Raw genomic sequence first — 13210 nt, 5'->3', positions numbered from 1 at the left:
TTTATCTAATTACCTTCAAGTTACTATTGATTAGCTTCCACTGTTTTTCTTAGGTAAAGCATACCAGATAATTATTCACTGTCAAAAAAATCTATCCTCCCTCAGGTTCTTTTTAATCCTTGGATTACCAATTCTCCTAGCAGTGGAATTATCTTCTAATTTACCTTATCAAAATCCTTCATAATTAGATTTCACCCCCCACCCCAAAAAAAACCTCATCTTCTCCCATTTTCCATAGAATTGATGATGCTCATTGCTGAAACTAAACTAGTACAGTTTAGCTGCATGCTTCTATCCTTCTAAATTATGGTTTCTACAGTTGGACACAATGTAATTCATTATCTGAATAAAGAGAGAGAATGGAAACAAACTACAGTTGATACATTTCCACCAGAGACATCCAAGAATGTGAATTATTTTTTTAAAAAAAGGTCTTTTTTAAAAACTGCAAAACTAATCATTGTTGCATAACTTGGACAAGGTATTTCTCGATTAGCTGGAAACCTATTACCCCAGGGTCCTGCTCCTGACTCCTTTTATTAATCTCTGATTCATTGCTGTACCAAAAACAAAGATAGGGGTAACTAGTGTGATTATTTGTATCTTTACATTCATGCTTATGCTAATATTGAAGTCTTCATTCTGTATTCTAGATTAAATGTTTAACATTTAATACTTAAGAAATTGACTTTTATAATCTTTACAAAAACACAAGGTAATTTGTTCAAGTAGTCTTGTTTATTGTCACTAAAGCATAAGGCAGTATTTTACCAAAAGGAGATAAATGCTACAAGACATCGTAGCATGCCTTTCAAGATACACCAAGCAGAATGACCAAGATGACAAAAGTGTTTCACACGTCTAAATCCTTGCATAATATAAGATGCAGTACTGTTTAGTCCCCAGCGCATTAAAGCTGCTTTACAGTATTCTGGATTTGGACGGGAACTCTTTTACTGTATGCATGTTGGGTTGTAGAAATGGTCTAGCAGTACTGCATCTTCTATTGTCTACATTTTAACGTTTTCACCATACAATAAAAGGTATATTTAAAATGGATGAGTTTCATTTCCTTATTTGCTGCAACACTTGTAAAATTTCTAAAACATTTTCAGCACTTGATTTTAAAAAGAGGAATGACTAAGCTAAACCAGCAGAAATTTATGCACATTAATAAGTTGTGTTGAGAGACAAGTTGTTGGAGATAAAATTAAATCCATGTTGAGAACTAATAGTTCTGAAGTTGACCAGAATCACTAGTCATAAGGTAACCTTTTTCTTCCTTTTGAATGCATCTTTCTAGTAGGTTTTAAGATAGTGACATTGTCAATCTAAAAACAGCACTATGTTTACATTTCCTTGTTCAATTCACACTTAGCAATAAAATAACTGAGCATTTTTGTACTCAAAACGATCAAGTGCTCGTCTACTTACGATGTGACTTAAACCTCCTTGCTCAAGGTTAAGAAATCGTAATACAAATCAAGTCAAACCCAAATTGTAAGCCTGCTGAAAAGTAAGAGTGCTACACCATTCCCTCTGAAGTCCAGTTTCAGTATCGATTTTGCATTACTGAAAAGTGGCAACTGGTGCAGAACTAATCAGAGGTTATCCCATCCCCGTAATTAGTAGTAACAAAATAGCCCTAATTGCAAAAGCAATAAGACAAATTTGGACTGGTCCTCCTTTGTTTCGTATTTTTAGTCTGGAAAATCTCACTCTACAGCAATATTTTTTAAAACAAGATAGACATTGGACTTGAGCAACACTTTCCAAGCTAATCAGGTACTATTACAGTTTCTGTGGAAGACAATTAGTTGTACCAATAAACAAACATGCAAACAAAACTAGAACTCGCAATAAAACTGCTTGGAAAATAACTGCAATTTTATGGTTAACAACACCTCAACAATATTGTTCAGTATTCACTGCTCTTTCCCCTTTGTTTTCACATTGGTATTTTGTGCTCTCCCCTTCTAAACATTCTCCACATTCCTTAAATGCAGGAAAGATCTGCAATAGGTTTTGGCCTCATAACTTGGCACAAAAGTGCAAGAAACATGCATCTATATAGTACTTAGTTGTTCAGTGCAGTAACTTTTAACAATCCCAATGAAATGCCCAGGATGAATGCTGAAATCTTAATAATTGTGTTGTTTGCCAAAGTTTACATAAATTGCAGCTTGACCACTTGCAGATAGTTTACAAATATTCACAGTAGTTATTCAAAGTATTAGAAAAAGAATTGTCACAATCACCACTCAGCAGTATTTTATAATGACACCAGCATACATAAATGGCTCTATATCCATCAGCTTAGTCTGATTCAGCCACAGGACAATGTTACATTTTTATAAACTTTTTAAAACAGGAACTTCAATACAATTATGTAATATATAGCTGCGCTATATTAGGAAAAACCAATTTATTGAATATCCAGTGATAATGGATGGACTTAACTACAGTTGAGCATTCTATTTTGATAACACAAATTTCACAAAGGTACCAGATAAGCAGTGAGTGTGCCTGGCAATGCATTCAATAACTTGCTTTTAAAAAGTGTCTGTTTGTTTAATTACATAAATCCAATACATCATCTTGGAAAACGGAAGAATAATACAAACACCTTGCCTACATTTCCAATAGTTTCCTGAGAACAAAAATGACTGATTAAAATCTAACGCAGCAGCAGAAATAGTTGGGTCAAGTAAAGTATTTCAAAGCGTGAGGCCAGTTTATAACAACTGCTGCACTGGTCATTTTGGAATGAGAAACAATTATTTGTGCAATCATCAAACTTCCTGGACCTCTGACATACAATCAGATTTCAAACAAATGGAGCCTGCTACGGCTTCTACAGAAGCTGCCTTGGCACCAGTTTGACCATGTGGCTTCTGATATAAAAGCTAGGGGCACTTTTACTCTTTGGTGTTACAGGATAACATAAATCCAGACACATATCAGCAAAACATAACATGCTTCCTTTTTGTGAGAATTTAATCCAAATCTCTAAGACAAATTAACTCCCAATTAAAATACATTATATCGAGGAATTACATTTCACTGATCAGTATATGGAAGTTTACAATCATCTTGATTATAGAATGCATTAATACAAGAATTTGACTGGCTCCATAAACTACCAGTTATTTTTCCACTTTACAAATAAACTCATTCCACAACCTCTGTATCAACACCCAGGGACATACAGATGTTGCACAAAAACATCAAATATTAAAGGTTAGAGCCTTATAAGCTGGTACTAACAGTTTCTGAATACCATGGTCTGAAATGTAAGCCTTGTCTGATTGTTGATAGGATTGTTTAAACTTTAACTGGAAACATTCGCTTGTGCAATAAGCGCAGCACCTCAGACAAACTTGCTGTAAACAGTACACAAGAATAGATGATTTGTTAGTCACAAGAGTTTTGGTGAGAATTGTATATTTCATGCATAGACACATTGCAGGCCACACACATTGAAAAATATTTTGATAACCCAGTAATAGTTTTTAAATTGTTATTGGAATTATTTCTGTAGGAGAAAGATTGAACTACAGAATTTCAATGCCCGGCTGCTTTTAATCCCTTCTAATCACAAGATTTTGTGGAGATTGGTTTAAACTGAAATCATAAGTGTACTGTTCTGTTACCCTTGTCTTCAGGTTTACAGTGACAGGCATGTAAGCAAAGTCAATAGCAAACAAAATAGCATTGTGTTCTTTTTTGAAATAGTCCTACACACACTTTGTTCACACATTCACACTGTGCAAATATCTCATTTCTTCCCTTTCCTCTAGCATTTGTTTAAAGAATGGGAAGTCTTGTTTCAACACCACTTCCATGGAAACGATTTTTTACACTCCCAATGCAACTGATTGAGGAATGTGGCAAATATTTAAGGTAGCATATTTCTCTCTTTTGGCTCAAGTCTTTTGCATAGGACAGCACACGAACCAAAACTGGAAAAACATGCATCAGTGCACAGTACCACGTCAATCTCTAGCTTCAGTAAATAAATACACTGAAGACGAGGCAAATTTCCTTAGTTTGGAGATACAAGCCTTGCATTCTTAAAAACATGCAGAAAATTTCACAAATAATCCACACTTGCTTTTATAAAAATTGCATATACTAATCCCACTATATTCCCTAAATTAAGTTTGCATAACAAATTGCAATGTATCACTCTGATGACCATACACAAATAATTGTTTCTATCTGCATAACCAGCACTTTGCCACATCTCAAACTCTGTTTTGCCCACCTAAACAGGTTGTGGCTACAAAGTGACTATCTCAAGATTTTGGCAGGAAAGAAATTGTGATCACTGCATGCTTAAATGGCAAGTTTTACTGTGAGGAGGGTCTATTCCTGAAAAGTGAAGAAAGCTACCTCACCAGGCAGGTTAATTGTTATTGCAAGCCATGACTGAGTAAATGTTATCAACCTCATGAAACAGGTGTAACTGCAAGAGGTATTTACTGAGAAACCAATCCTTTCCTCTGAAACATTAAAAGAAGGGTGAGCAGGAATGCTAATAATCCTTAGCTCAAAAGGAAGAAAGCTGATGCACCTAGATAGTCAAATTGGGATGTTATTGCATGGTATTTATATCAAGCTTCACCTCCATTGATGAGTAAAAATATACGAATACCGAAAAATGTTTTTCAAATCAAATACAGTTGATACTATTTTGATCCACACAAAAAAACTCTGCAGAAAGGTTTACACTATGAGGCAGTTCTAAAAATGACCAAAGCTCTAAAGTGCAAGCAGCAAAATAGGCAGTGCTAAAAGGAGCCAGATCTATATCCACTACAGCTCCTTCACTTATAATCAGAACAACATAATATCACTTTGTTTAGATATGGCTGAAGCACTCCCAGTTCAAAAGGAGGAGATGGTGCTTTTCTGAATCTCAGAAATAGATAATCTTTTTAATTCTGTCAGCCTTAAATTTGCAATCTGTACGCAGTGGTGAATGAATACTTTTTACAATTGCTGACCTTGACATTAGGTTTGGAGCCATGAGAGGTTCACAGGAATATGTTATGATTTCAGTTTTGCACCATTCCTAATCAGAACATTAAGTTCTTAGTTAAAATGTCACTATGCATGGGTTTACTTTTACATTGTTTCAGAAAGTGCTGAAAACATTCAAAACCTGGTTGATAACTTCAGGAAAAGATGGCATTTATTTGTATTCTGTCAACTGTGTATTACCAGCATTGTACAGAAGTTAGTGGCTATCCAAATTTTTGTGGTTGACTTCTTAAATATGGTCTAGCACATGGGGCCAACATACATGAATGCAAAGTGATTATGTAAGCCACAAGTCTGGTTACAAAGCTGGAAATTTTGGATTGCTTCGGGTGAACTTAAGTGACATTTACCATATTTCACAGCTATAGATGTTTAAAATGTTGGTATGACAGAACTAACTTAAATAACCACAAGGGAGTTTAGACCAGATCTGCAAATCAGATTTTTAAGTCTGATCCACATAAAAGGAAAGTGAAAACAAAACTGAATGGAAGTGCAGAAATACTGCTTATAAAATAATGAAAATACTTTTACAAAATTTAATGTTACACATCCATTTTCTAATTAATTATATTTACAACCAAGGTGGAGATATTAGTTGGACTAATTTGGCAGCCAGTCAGATTAATAAAAGACTGTCATAGTCTGTCCGATCTCAAGACCACAAGCAAGAATGTTTGTTAATTTAGTCAATCAGAAGATGTGGCATATGAGTCCTATTGGCCACAATCAACACACCACTTACTGGAAAAAGGTGAAGTTTAACTGCAGTTTTACCATCAATAACTTCACATGTTGAAAATTTATATGGAAAAGTCACTATTCTTCTTGCCTGCTACTCTGAATCTAGTCTGAACCTCAAGGCATTTGGATTGTCTGATCTAGAGTTGAATAAACTGGACCAAGTAAAGTGCTTGACAGTTATCAGAGACAGAGGCATGGCTAACCATTTAGCATGATATATAACATGAATTCACACTCCAGAGGAATAAGTAGACCTATTCAAAACTAGACAAGCAAGCGACAACTCTAAACCTACATTAAGGTGTGGCAAAGGACAAGCAACTCATCCATGTATTGGCATTCCAAAAAAAACTGCAAAGTACACTTCCTGCAATGAAGTATATGTGGGAAATGGGAAGAAACTTCATTAACTAATTTTTTTTTAAAAAACACCTCAATGATTCCAGAATATTTCATCCTGTAGTTTCTGAATTCCAACCAAGGAAAACAGCAAAGTTTTACGTTTAGCTGTTTAATCTTTATTAAAAACACTTTTTTTTTGCTATCAGTGATCTGGCAAGATAAGTTAGAAACTAATACCTCATATCTATAAGATAGACAATTTATGTTCTGTTCACAATATTCCTTTGAATTAAAATCGCTAAAGCTACTCAAAGATCTATTAAAATGATGGGTGTTGGAAGCGGGAGGCCTTACCCATTTTGAATAAGTAAGAAGAGTAATGGCAAAACCATCGAAGTACAAATTTGGCACAGGAAACATGGAATCATTAATATGTTCCGAAACGTTGGGTGTTTATGTTCCCCATATGTTTTCTTTGGTACTTTTTTGTTATTAAGATTGCTGCTCTGGTTTTAAAATATAAACAGACTTACGTACAATACTAAAAGGCTTGGAGTACACACTGAAATTTACTTCTAGTAAATGTAATTTGGTTAAATTTAAAGTTCAGGCAGTTTTGACTTCAAATTTGAGTTGAAGTGCACACATTCTAGATAAATCAATTCACTTATTTGCAGCCTTGAAGTTAGAGAGATAACTAAGTGACAGAAATTGGTGTATGCACACCAACGACTTTAAAACCTAAGGTTTTTAATTTAGCCTTCAACATGCCTGAGAAGTAAGCTCAGACTACATCTCTGAATAGTGCTTAAGCATTTTATAACTATGCCACCAAAACCCTTTTTTGAATTATAGAAGAGATCCCTGAAGTGGTTAAAGCAGAGGTGGATGACATTTCAGCTGGACCAATTCCCCCAGTCCTTACCTCATAACCAGGACTTTTATTTTTCCTTATCCAATTCATTTATGAAAGCCATGATTTGAGTTTGCCTTCGACATACTTTCAGGTTGTGCAATTTGAATCATACCCATTATGTATTTTTAAGTCATATGGAGTACTTCAAAAACTGATTCTAGGTTTTGTTTGTAAGGTTTTTCCATTACAGCAATAAGTCTTTGGTCATTAGCTAACTTATCAAACAATCATATCAATTCTATTTTAAAAAAAATTGTACCTTTTGTTCTGGTAATTTAAGGTCCATGTGCATCGAACTGGAAAACATCACAACTGCAATTTTGTTTTTAAATTGCAATATCTGGAGACATGGTTAGTATGTCATCATTACTGGCTCAAATAATAATAAAAATTTATATGAACAGTCTCTCTAGGTCAAATGAAGGAAAACCTTGAAATATTGATTGGATATATTCCCAACTCCAAACATATTTATACAAAATGCAATGTATTTTAATATTGTCATGGTAACAAGATAGATGCAGTCACAACTATGTTAGACTAATCCTTTTATTGAAGTTCTTTTGGTTTTGGGTATTTTTGACTTTACAGTAAAATCTGGTATGCTTGGCACTCACTAGAGTACGTATGCTATTTCTCATTTCCCTGAAATTACATCTGAATTTTATTTGGATCATTTGAATGATTTATGAGGGCAATAAAATGATTATGGTCTCTACTATTTTAGGAATACTAGATTTTATTTATACTAAATTATGAGATATATAAAAGATGTCTAAGGAAGCCAAGTGTACTTTGCAGTCAAGATTTAAATGCTGTTTATGTCCCTAGTAATACTACTAAACAATTTGCTGCTGATATGGACTGCTGACTATATATCTGAGCATATTCAGATGTGGAAGAAGTTGCTCTTTAGTTAGTGTTTGGGGCCTGCTATGGTGAGTTTGTCCATCACGAAGCCACTGAACAGTACCAAAGCTGTCGCAGGGTGAGGCAAAAAGAAAATCCATGTAATACTATCTCAAGTTCTGAAATGGTACAAGGAACTTGTGTTGTCCCAGCTCGGCGAACAGAACCACAACAACGAGCACCCGCGCTACAAATCTTCTCACAAACTTTGGGTACAAGGAACGTCTTTTATCTCCCTGAATATAAATACATCTACACTGCACCACACACGTACCATTCAAGCTGCTGTAATATGAAGGCCAAATAAAGCATTACTGAGAATTTTAAGAGAAAGTGCTCAAATCTGCATCCCCCTCGCTCACAGTAAAAAGCTATTTTTCTGGTGTATGTGGGTGTTTGCATGCGTGCATCTGAGTATACTTACACACGTTCATTAAAACCTTTAAGAAATTACATCTTTTCTGCATCTAGAGCACTTAAATGCTTGCAATGTGATCCTTATGACCTCACTATCAGATTCAACCTACTTTTGTCTTCTATATTTCCCACTATTTACAAAAATGTTCTGTGATTTTTTTTAGGTTCAAATACGGTAATCTTAATTTTCACCAGCATGCTCCCCATTAACAAGAATGTAATTGATAGCTCTGCCAGCAAAGATGTTATTTCAGCATTTTACGAACCAACTGCAGGTTGCAATAATTTCTAGTAATAAAATAGAATTTGTTAATAACTTGCCAACAGATTTAAGTGCATTAATCCCTAACTCTGTAAACCTTTTCTCTAAAACTAGCTGCTTAAATTGATGCTCGCTTACACACAAAAGGAAACGGAGCAAAATATTTAACCTTTTACACTATTGTATTAAGGAACATTTCAAAAGGAACCTGGGTGATTGCAAAATATGGTGAGCCCTGTTGTAACTTAGGTGTCAGCAACTACGGTATGATACAGATATCCCCTCTTGTAGGCACAAAGCGGGTAGAACGTAGCCACAACAAATTTGCCATCGAACATTCTTCCGGTCAGCATCTGCTGGGCCACTTTGCAGTCAGCTGCACGTCTGAATTCAACAAAAACCTAGTTTTTAAAGAAGAGAGAGAGAGAATCATGGTCAAACATTACATTTTTAAAAAAAACAGTTTCGTTTATCTCAGTCTTGACAGGAGCTACAGAGTCTCTTAGAAGGGCTGTAAACTTAAACTGAATATTGAGGATTCACATTTATATCATTCTCTGCTCCTTGACAAACTTGAGATGAACTTAGATGGTTCAAGTTTATTTGTAGTAAATAGTGTAGCTGTAAAACACAAATCACAAGCTAACACAATTTTTTCACTCATGAAAAGGAGAAGGAAGGAGGTAACCTCTAAGTATTTGTGGGCGGCACAGTGGTTAGCACTGTTGCCTCACAGCGCCAGAGACCCGGGTTCAATTCCCGCCTCAGGCGACTGACTGTGTGGAGTTTGCACGTTCTCCCCGTGGCTGCGTGGGTTTCCTCCGGGTGCTCCGGTTTCCTCCCACAGTCCAAAGATGTGCAGGCCAGGTGAATTGGCCATGCTAAATTGCCCGTAGTGTTAGGTAAGGGGTAAATGTAGGGGTATGGGTGGGTTGCGCTTTGGCGGGTCGGTGTGGACTTGTTGGGCCGAAGGGCCTGTTTCCACACTGTAATGTAATGTAATGTAATGTAATGTAATCTAATCTAATCTATTATCAATCCAAAGTAATGCCAATCTTGATTCTCATTCTTTAGTACAACCATTTCAGAAAAACCCTTCTTTTAAACCTTGAATAGCAAGAATGTGGAACTCACCATGTGTGGAGCAGCTGAGGTGAATAGCATACGATGCATTAAAGAGGAAGATAAGTAATCGAGAGCTATACTAATAGATAAGGAAAGGTGGGAGAAGACTTGTGGAACGTGGATTGCTTGGGTTAAATGGCCTGTTTCTATGCTGCCTGTTCTACACACTGATGGAAAAAAAACCTTGTTTTTTCCTGTAACATACCCAAAATTGTGGCTCCATGCAACTTTTGTTAGTTAAGCCATGAGGTCTGAAAGCAGAGTTCAGTTCTGGTTTAAGTAGCATGCATTATTACTTATGTGTTCTCTGACCGATGGCAGATTCTGGTCTTTGTACCTTGAACCAATAATTCAATTTCCATTCAGTCCAACATTATTTTTGCCCTTTCTCGAAATGTTCCCTTCTCCTACCAGGCTTTTCCTGACTATGATCAACAAATTTCTTTATTCACTCACTCTCCAGAGCACTTCTTCATTTGTTACTTTTTCTGTCTAGCAGGTCCTGTTCATTCTCCTCCAACCCCACACTACAAAGCAATTAAGTTAGTCTCATCCTTCTGTAACATCCAATTCTGACTTCCATTCAAAATCCACTCTAAACCAAGCTCCTTAAAACGTTGCTTCTTTGATTTGGGTATTCAGGAACAGTCTCTTATCCAATATGGCCTTTCCCATTGCTATCCTTGTTCTTATATTTGTTACTTCTTCCGTCTGTGCTTCCTAAATACATGAATTTCTGTCATGGCTCTCTTCTAATATGAATAGTTCATGGTGATACTCAGATATGCATTAGTTTGTCAATATTCTTCATTCCAGATTTGTTTCCTGCTGTTACTAGTCTATCTACTAACCCTTGTAATTCTTCTTCTGTGCTTGCTATTAGTGCTTTGTATTCTGCAAATCTAATTGATGTTAATATTTGCAACCTCCACATACACCTTAATGGAACATCAGATTCCACGTCTTCAAATATTTCTTAGATCATTGCTTCTGCAGAGACAGCGAAGAGGAGGTGACCAATAACACATCAAATCTCTTTTCCAAATTACATATGGTTTCTAATTCCCATTGGCAACTCAGCGTCGCTCTCGGTTATTAAACAAAATTTGAGTGGTCCATTTCTCTGACCTACTCAAAAGTCTTTCAGCACTCAAGAGTTTAACCTAGTGAATCAATTGAACACTTTTGAAATATCCACAGAAATGTATCACTCCTGTCCAAACTCTAAGCTGTTCACTCCTTAATTAATTATTCTGCAGGTTATTTCTTGACCCTCAGCTCTTCAATTTAAGATCATGACTTGTCTAATTGTAGTCTCAACTCCGCTTTCCTTTAAGATTCCAAAACCCTCGACATCTTTTTCTCTCAAAACTTTATTAAACTCTGCATTGAACAGATTTTGCTTTCTGGGAAAAGAGAATTTCACACACAGTGAAGTCCTGCCCTGGGAGTTATATTCCTTGCAAGCTTCAAATGATGATTTTTACTAACAGTAAACATGGCAGGCTGCTCATGCACAGTACAAGACGTGTAGTTTGTAATTTCCAGTAAGTTTGCTTGTTTCCTTTAAAAATTAGACTCAAGAGCACAGTAGTCAAAAAAAAGGACTGTGTGAATGAGCAAAAGACTGACAGGAAAACAACAGAACTTCATTACATCAATGACCCTCCATGACAAAATGTTTGTTTATCCCTGGATTCTAACATCTGCTATGTAGTTCTCTGCTGAACTATACACTTTTTAAGATTAGATTAGATTACATTACAGTGTGGAAACAGGCCCTTCGGCCCAACAAGTCCACACCGACCCGCCGAAGCGAAACCCACCCATACCCCTACATTTACCCCTTACCTAACACTACGGGCAATTTAGCATGGCCAATTCACCTGACCTGCACATCTTTTGGACTGTGGGAGGAAACCGGAGAACCCGGAGGAAACCCACGCAGACACGGGGAGAACGTGCAAACTCCACACAGTCAGTCGCCTGAGGCGGGAAATGAACCCGGGTCTCAGGCGCTGTGAGGCAGCAGTGCTAACCACTGTGCCACCGTGCCGCCCACTTCTGTTCTGTTCACTGGAACCATCAACACAACTGTCAATGCGTGAACAGACTAATTGTACAAAAGTTTGAAAATCGGCATGCCTTACGCTTCTCTTTCAGGGCAATCAATGTTTGTCTGTATGAAGTTTTCTGGCCTTTCTCCTGATAAAGTAAATATTTTTGCTGCTAGTCAGGCCAGTGATTCCTTTAATGGACAATATCTGTTATAGTTTATAAAATTCAAAATAGATTTCTACTAGGTAAATAAACATTCAGTTGAACTTCACCATCAAAAAAGCCTCTGAAACTGGTAGGAAAGATCATCAAGGCAATATAAGACAAAGAACTACAGATGCTGGAGATCTGAAACAACCAAAAACAAATTGCTGGAAAAACTCAGAGGGTCTGGCAACATCTGTGAAGAGACAGCAGTTAACATTTTGAGGCCTGTGACCCCTGTGAAGAAGGGTCACAAGATGATCAGGGTGCTTGCTTTATTACGATGTGGCAAATTCGGAATCTGGAAAATGAACTAACTAAATTAAAGTGAACATAATTTGAGTCTTCAAAGAAGCTACAGCGCGTGGATTTAATCATGCAGCACTTTTTTTTCAACATGCCCATTTCTATTTTGTGGGTACAAAAAGAGCATTAATTCAGAATAATAATGCTAAAGATCTGCACGGCTGTGTTTGCCTCTTGAAACTCAATGTCAGGATGAAGAACTCTCAATGTGATCATGTTCTTTTTTTAAACTGCTGACCATATATTATCATCTCCCTTAAGTAGGGCTTGAGTGCAGTGTCAACAATGACAGCTGCTCCACTGGCTGTGGAACATTTATGTATACCGGTGGGAAAGAATATGCATGCAAACTTTAGATTTGACTTTAGATACCAAGGGACATTATGAACAGAAATGGGTTGCACTGGCCTCAACTTCAATTTCATTGTTGCACTTGGATAGGTCCTGGTCAAATGGTAGTGGTCTGGCTTCGAACACAAAACAGGTCTGACGACTTAGGTTGTTATGCTGTAGTAATTCCTTACCTATCATGAAAGGCGAGCAATAGATCTGCACACAATGCTGGAACTTGTGGGGAAAGTTGGGGAGAAGCAGCTAATTTCATCTCATTGGCAGATGCATAACTAATAAGGCATCTTAAGTTGTCAAACAGTACTGTTCATAAATAATATTGGGATAATTTATAAATGTTGGGATATGTTGTCAAAGAGTCTTAAATCTTTGGTGGACACGTGCGATGAGTTGGGACTTGTAGATGTGTGGGAGGTACCTCCATCCTAATGGAAGAGACTTCATGTTCTATTCCAACCAACACAATTGACATTTTTTTTAATGCCAATTGACGGTTTGGACAGAATACTGGCATGCAAAATTGGGAATAT

At 36.6% G+C, this 13210-nt stretch overlaps 1 protein-coding gene across 1 annotated transcript in view; it reads right to left on the bottom strand.

Moving 5' to 3' along the window:
• Positions 1 to 719: 719 nt before the first annotated feature.
• The window catches only part of uhmk1 (U2AF homology motif (UHM) kinase 1), a 35272-nt gene continuing 22781 nt past the window's right edge, over positions 720 to 13210 (bottom strand). The window contains exon 8 of the mRNA XM_043699828.1: positions 720 to 9037. Coding sequence (XP_043555763.1) covers positions 8882 to 9037 — 156 coding nt within the window. The 3' untranslated portion in view covers positions 720 to 8881. The remainder of the gene's footprint in view (positions 9038 to 13210) is intronic.

This window comes from Chiloscyllium plagiosum, chromosome 11, assembly GCF_004010195.1.
Source record: "Chiloscyllium plagiosum isolate BGI_BamShark_2017 chromosome 11, ASM401019v2, whole genome shotgun sequence".
NCBI classification, from domain to species: domain Eukaryota; kingdom Metazoa; phylum Chordata; class Chondrichthyes; order Orectolobiformes; family Hemiscylliidae; genus Chiloscyllium; species Chiloscyllium plagiosum.
Note: the sequence above shows the minus strand (reverse complement) of the source record. Positions and strands in the feature narration are given on the sequence as shown.